This window comes from Juglans regia, chromosome 13 (genome assembly GCF_001411555.2).
Source record: "Juglans regia cultivar Chandler chromosome 13, Walnut 2.0, whole genome shotgun sequence".
In the NCBI taxonomy this organism is placed as follows: Eukaryota; Viridiplantae; Streptophyta; class Magnoliopsida; order Fagales; family Juglandaceae; genus Juglans; species Juglans regia.
This window is the reverse complement of record NC_049913.1, coordinates 32,606,211-32,613,531: the sequence shown is the minus strand read 5'-3', so window position 1 is coordinate 32,613,531 and position 7,321 is coordinate 32,606,211. Positions and strand designations below refer to the sequence as shown.

Here is a 7,321-nt window from a genome sequence, read left to right as displayed (position 1 = left end):
ATCCCTGTCAGCTCCGTTCTCAGTAATAACCGCAAGGATATTGGTGGATCTACCTACTGCCAGACTTGGCGTGTTCTTCGTCGCAATCTCAACTCTGAAGTTCTCCACCCTGCCAGACTGAAATCTTACTCTCTGGAACGCAAGCGAATCTTGGGAACATTGGTTAACAGCTTCAACCAGTGTTTCTTGCATGGCGATCGGCCCGTTCGTGTGTTCGATCATATCCACCATGCGGTTTTTTCCTTGTTCATTCTCATGGCTTTTGGTGATGTCAAAGATAGCACGATTAGAGAAGTTGAACGCATTCAAGCTGAACTTATTTTCAACTACGAGCAGTTCACTGTGTTCTGCAGCTGGCCCAGGTTGGGGAAGTTGCTGTTCATGTAACACCCCGACCCCGAGGGTCCGGAGAGTTAACTCATAAAACCTGATAATCAACTCTAACAAGGCTAGAGTACTTCCAAATTCAAGAATTTATCCATTTTCCCAAACCTCAAATCGAACGTATATACTTCAATTAAATAAATCAAATAAACTCATCTATCCAATATTCAATCCAACAACCCAAATAAAATCAACTCTTCTTCATGTCTCAAATAACAACTAGAAATAATATAACATTAACATAAGTATCCATAAACCGTCTAAATCCATTGAAGCAAACTTAAGAAAAATAATTAACCTCCAACACCAACACTAATATCATGAGATACCCAACAACAAAACAATGCTAATCTTCTCCATAGACTCTAATACTGATCTTCAGCTGAGCCATCGATGTCATCTGAAATATTATGAAGATTAACGGGGTGAGTTATCAACAACTCAGTAAGCAGAGAGCATATACTAGCATGTAAACATGAGCATTTATAACATTTGATAAGCCGAACAGAACATTTACTTTCAGAATGAAGAAACAAAACTTGTACAAAAACATTAGAGCGAAATTTTCAGAAAAATGAACTTATTCCAAAAAGAACTTCCGTTGACATTTCTAAACTGAAACATTATAATCTTATCTTCATTTAATATCACATCGGGACAATACCATGTTTAACCCCCGTGGTAGGGTTATAAACCACCATTATACCCGTGGCTGGGCCATATTCCATGTTTCACTCCCGTGGTAGGGTTCTAAACCACCATTATACCCGTGGCTGGGCCATTTTCCATGTTTCACCCCCGTGGTAGGGTTATAAACCACCATTATACCCGTGGCTGGGCCGTATACCATGTTTCACCCCCGTGGTAGGGTTATAAACCACCATTATACCCGTGGCTGGGCCTTAACAGAAACAGAACGGATTTCATCGAAAATCCGATTACAATCATATACAGAATCAGAACTTCATGCCAAGATTTTCAGATGACACATCATATCAAAACAAAACACTGAAAAGCTTCAGATAATTTCACATGTTGGAGATAAACATAAACAAAATATCCTCATTTGTTCATAACAAAACTTCCAGATTTTCATATTCGCTCTTTTACATAGTTCAGAAATAAAGTACACAAAACTAGCTCATGTCTACACCAGTCATGACAGAAAAATACTTTCTCTTATATTGAATTTATGCATATGCAGAATAAACATCTGAGGTTGTTTTCAGCTCATTTCTTTTCAAAAACAAACACGTTTATTTTCAAAGTCAACCTCATTTTATTTCTTTTATGCAAAACTAGTATATGAACCCCGCTTACCTGGACTTCTTAGCTTTTCAGAAATTTCTTCAAAAAATGTTGAGTCGACTAATAATCGTCACCTATAAAAAAATAATCACACAATTTCCGTAAGTTTTCAACCAATTACGGATTTCCATATTTAAGCCTAAGCTTCTAAAATAATCTATCTTAATTTCTCAAAACTTAAAAATCCTCATAATCCCAAAGTATATCATTACTTCATAAAATCACCAATATCCACCACAACCCACGTCATACACAAAACACCAATATTTAAACCCGAACAGCCAACAAATCTCATAGTCTAAACCAATCATACTAACAACTCCATCACCCAATCCAATCAACCCCATTACTCCTCGGACTCAGTCCGGCAAAACCAACCAGCAATTAAAATACAGTGTAATGTGCTAGTGCAAAAATACATTAAATTCACGAGAATTCTTTGAAAAAAATACTTACATTGCTATATAATGATTTCCGAAGGATCATGAAACTGAAAAAGGCGACGTCTGAGCAACACCACAGTGTAAAATACAATGTGGCCGTGGGTCACAAATACCCACTTTTCAACGGAGACAAACAAAGACCCCAAAATGATAGGGTAGGGCCTAGAGAGGTCGGTGAAGCCAATGTTGGTGGTGGTTTGCCGTGGATGACGGCGCAAATGGTGGTTTAAGGCCAAAAACGTACAAATCGGAAATGGACTTGGTGGGGCTTCACCGGTGACGGATCGGAGCTGGGGTTGGGTCCAAAGGGTTGCCAAGAGGTCAGGGATGAAGTGGTAGGAAGATGGTGGCCAATGGTGGCGCGACGGCGGCGCGCGAAGGAGGTGAAGGCCGCGGCTTCAAGCCGTGCGTGGAGGCTAACGGTGGCTCGGATGGAAGTGAGGTTGGTAGGGTGAGGTCGCCGGCGGCAGGGGAACCAAAAGGAGGGGGCGGTGTCGACCACGGCGGCTCGACGGCGGTGGGCTGGGTGGAGGCCGAAGTCGCACGGGGAGAGAGAGAGGGTCGGGCTCGCGCGGGAGAGAAAGAAACCGAAGGAAAAAGGAGAAAAGAAAAAAAAAAGGAAAAGAAAAGGAGATGAAAGAAAAAGAGGGGAAAAGAAATGAAGTCCAATCCTCATAACTTGGGTCATGAAAATGATCCAACGGAAACGATTTTAAAACCATAAGTTAAATAAAATAATTTAAACGTAATGGTAAAGTCAAATTGAAATAATTAAATCACCCAGTGATTAATTTAAATATTAAAAGCAATTTAAATGCATAACAATAAATAAATATCAAGAAAGCACACAATAAAATAATTTTCACCAATTTAACAAATTAAAATCATAGAAATAAACTCACTAAAAAAATCCAACCAATTTTAAAATAGAAGGATAAATTTTTGAATAAATAATAAAAAATCCTTCAGTAAAAAAAATTACACTAAAATACGGGGTGTTACAGTTCAGAGATCGTTGGAAGAGGTACTCGAATATCTTGAAGAGTCAGGCTGAAATAATCTTGCCTCTAATCGGAGCTCGAAAGAAGTTAAAGCAAGAGGAAAGGAAACAATCCGAGTTGGTATCATACACAGATACCTTACTGGATATGCAAATGAATGATGATCATGATCAGGAAGCTGGCAAGCTTGAGAAGCCGATATACTGAGTTTTGTGCTCAGAGTTCATCAATGCCGGCGCCGACACAAGCCTAACGACGCTGCAGTGGATCATGGCAAATATAGTGAAGCACCCACATATTCAAGCCAAGCTTTTTGCTGAAATCAAGGCGGTGGTGGGAGAAGGAGCCGAAGAGATTAAGGAGGAAGATGTGCAGAAGATGACATATTTGAAAGCAGTGATTCTCGAGACTCTAAGAATTCACCCTCCAAGTACCTTCTTGGTACCGCATGCAGTCTCAGAAGATGCAGAACTACTTGGCTACAGAGTCCCGAAAGATACGACAGTGAACTTCGTGATATCACTGATGGGGCGGGATCCAAAGGAGTGGGAGAATCCAATGGAGTTCAGGCCGGAGAGGTTGCTGAATCGTGGAGAAAATGGAGAACCAGATCGAGTGTCTGATGTTACAGCGTACAAGATGATGCCGTTTGGTTCAGGAAGGAGGCTCTGTCCGGGGAAAAGATTAGCCCTGCTTAATCTGGAGTATTTTGTTTCAAATTTGGTGTGGAATTTTGAGTGGAAACCAGTGGACAGAGAAGGTGTTGATCTTTCGGTTAAGGAGGTGTTCTTGATGGTGGTGAAGAATCCTCTGCGAGCCCACGTGCATGTCTCCAAGAATCAAATGAAAGCTTAGGACTGTAGCCATCTAGAATAATAATAATAATAATAATACATGAATAATGCCTATTAATTCGTTTGTTTTGCTAATTTATATGGTCGGCCACGCTGATCTTTTCGTGTATGGCTTTATGAATTGCCGTTATGTTTGCTAAAGGGAAATACTTTAAATATATAGAGATTATATAAAAGTAAATTTATAAATTAATGTGTTTTAATGTGATATGTCAAATTATAGTAATTTTCTTGATAAATTATTGTTTCTACATTCTATTCAGAGTACGCGTGGTACAATTTTATCAGCATGCCCAATGCATGCATGGCATGATTCCAAGAGCAGTGTTAATATATGAATGATCTGAATATTCCAATATCTACGGCTTTAGAATATAAATAACATGATCCGTTCAATAATAACATGATCTAGCTAGGACACATGTATTATTTTTTTAAAAGCAATATTATATCATATATAGCAAATTAAATCAGCAAATGAAGTGAAATCCTCAAGAATTGTGCATGCATTCGTACGTACGTTAACATCACACACATATATATAGAATCAGGCCAAGATGCAGATAGCATATGATTCTCTCTTGTCATTGGTTTGTTTATCATTATCATTCCCAAGTTTTGATAATTGTATATTGCTCTTGATAACTCCATAGATCAACCAAGGGAGTAGTACTTTTTGGAGAAACGATAGTTGCAATTGTGACTATGCAAACGCCGTGCAATTATTTTGAAAAAAAAAATAAACACGGGATCCACATAAAAAAAAATTATTTTTTTAATTATAGACCCTACACTTTTTTAAAGCAACTGCATCGTACTTGCGCACTTTACGACTATACGTAGCATTACTCTACTTTTTGGTTAAGACCTGGTTTAAATTATAGTTCTATACCTTCCAATTAACCATGTGTTGCTACCTTGCTATAGGCCTTTCATCAATTTTTTTTTAAATAAACTAGACTAGTAAACATGTTTTATACTAAAACCACATCCAAAACCAGTGTTAATTAATTAACACTAGACTAGTGTTAATTAATTTTCAGATTGTTAGATCAAGTGACACTGGATCCATAACCAGTGCTGGTTTAAAGGACATATTTGCCAGAGCTAGTTTCAGACAAAATCCGACCTGTTGATCAGGTATGTTTTGGTGACAAATTCATCAAATATAACTACTTCTGGTGTCAGATGGCAATTTAGTGTGAGAAATGTGTCAGATTTTTTTGATTTGGCACACATCCGTAAAAATATTACACAAAAGTAATTTTACAAGCTGATGTGATTTTATGTAGTCTGTTAGATCTATTTTATAAAAAAAATAACTTTACAATCTAATGAACTACATCATGTCACATCAGTTTATGAGATTATTTTTATATGATCCATTAGTGACTAGAATATTTTTCAATTTTTAATTTGGTTTAAGTAGACTTATTGAAGATGGTGATCTCAAATATGAAAACACACTAATTAAAATAAATAATTTTTGAAGAAAAGTATATTTTATTAACAAAATTAAAAATTTCTTATTAGCAAACATGTCTTAGTTGAAATAGCGTGACAGACAAAAAGAAAGATAAAAAGCCACCCAAGCCTTGTATATCGATTTTTCCGACTCAAGGTATGATACACATTAGTCATTTTGGACATGTCATTATGTTTGATATTTCCATATAGTTAATGTGTTATTTATTTGTGTATTGTAGGGATATTATGGTCTAGGAAATCCATACTACCTATTATTCTTGATTCCTCCAAATACATATCCAAATCCATATATGTACGCTTGGGGTAACTAGGTAGATTTCTTTTAAAATTTTTTTCGGACATGCATTTGAGTTGTTCGACCATCGTGTCTAATTACAGGCTCAATCAGTGCCACCTTTTAGACCAACTATATCCTACTCTCTATTGAGTAAACACAAGTTCAAGATACGATCAAGGTAGATTCCTTTTAAACTTTTTTAAAAAAATTTCGGACGTGCGTTTGAGTCGTTCTAACACCGTGCCTATGTGTAGCCTCCCTCGATGTCACATTTTGGACCAACTATGCCTTACCATCCGTCGAGTAATCCAGAGGAGTTGAGAAGATCTAGGAAGACCCTCCAACTAGCAAGTGAATCATCAACTGTGCCATTTAATGTTGAAAGTGAAAAGAAAGTTGGAGGTACATCATGCACGACTGATTAAAGTTGTCATATGACTAATGGTATTACACTTTTAACCCGATCACTAAACACCAAGTGTATATAATATAAATGTTAATCCCAACCATACATTTGCATCTTTAGAAATTTCATCAGACGTAAATAAAGAGGAGGAGACAGAGGGGACTCATGAAGTATCGGATGATGATGAACGAGTTGAGGAGACAAAATTTGGTATGGAGTTAGCCATTGATAAAGAGCTTCTGGCCTATTACGAACGATATGTCAAGCAACAGAGTTTTGGTATTATCACTCAAAGGACAAAGAAAGAGGCAGATGAGAGTACAAAGTATGTGACAATTAGGTGTGTGCGTGGCGGAAAGTACCATCCTAGCCAAAACAGATTGTAAGGCAAAGGTAAATGCTCACTTGGTGAATGGGGTATGTCCCGCATGGGTTTTGACCACTATTGATAGGGCTGCAACTCGATGCCTTCCAACCGGGTCTAGGCCGGGTCCGACCTGACCCAGAACTGTTTGCACGCCAACCTGGTGTGACCCGACCCGACCCGACCCGACCCGGCACTGTAAGGGTCGGTCTTCATTTTTTTTTTAATATCAATGTTGGTGACCTGTGTTATGTTACAGCTTAATGGACGGAATATAGCATACAAAACAAAAACAAAAGAACTAGAATATTAATTCTTCCAAAAAATAAACCAAATGAACTAGAATATTTATTCTTTCAAGAAAGAAGTAAAGGTGCAAAGGCATGATGTGAATTAAAAATAAGCATATGCAAAGACATCAAAAACAAGGAGCCCTTGGATGGACTTTATCCATACTACCCCTTCATTAGAACTAATAAAAAAAATGTACATAAGCCATCTATTACAAAACTATCTAAATTACAAAAATATGAACATTAACTAATAAATGACTGAGGAGCATCCAACGATCAAATAACAGTAGCTTCCCATCTCTTCCTTTATATCTGTCATTATGAAAAATTCTAACACCAAATCAATAATAGCACATCAAATAATCCAAGTCAACACATAGTGGTTTAGTTTCTCTAACAAAAGAGTGAAAATGAAAAACATACCATCATGCAAACCATAAGCCTTGAGTTACTCCTCATCAACGTAAGTAAAACTTGATTTTGGATCAAACTCTAAAAAACAC

At 37.3% G+C, this 7,321-nt stretch overlaps 1 protein-coding gene across 1 annotated transcript; it reads left to right on the top strand.

The window, feature by feature from the left end:
- Nucleotides 1–229: 229 nt before the first annotated feature.
- LOC108979320 (cytochrome P450 89A2-like) lies at nt 230–3,991 on the top strand. The gene is made up of 2 exons (XM_018949977.2): nt 230–362; nt 3,345–3,991. The coding sequence occupies exons 1-2, from the start codon at nt 230–232 to the stop codon at nt 3,989–3,991; spliced, it is 780 nt and encodes a 259-aa protein (XP_018805522.2).
- Nucleotides 3,992–7,321: the final 3,330 nt, after the last annotated feature.

Coding starts and splice junctions, on each gene's coding strand:
- LOC108979320 (XM_018949977.2), top strand. CDS start 230: ATGCGGTTTTTTCCTTGTTCATTCTCATGGCTTTTGGTGATGTCAAAG. Junction 363..3,344: donor GTGTTCTGCAGCTGGCCCAG/GTTGGGGAAGTT, acceptor CGATATACTGAG/TTTTGTGCTCAGAGTTCATC.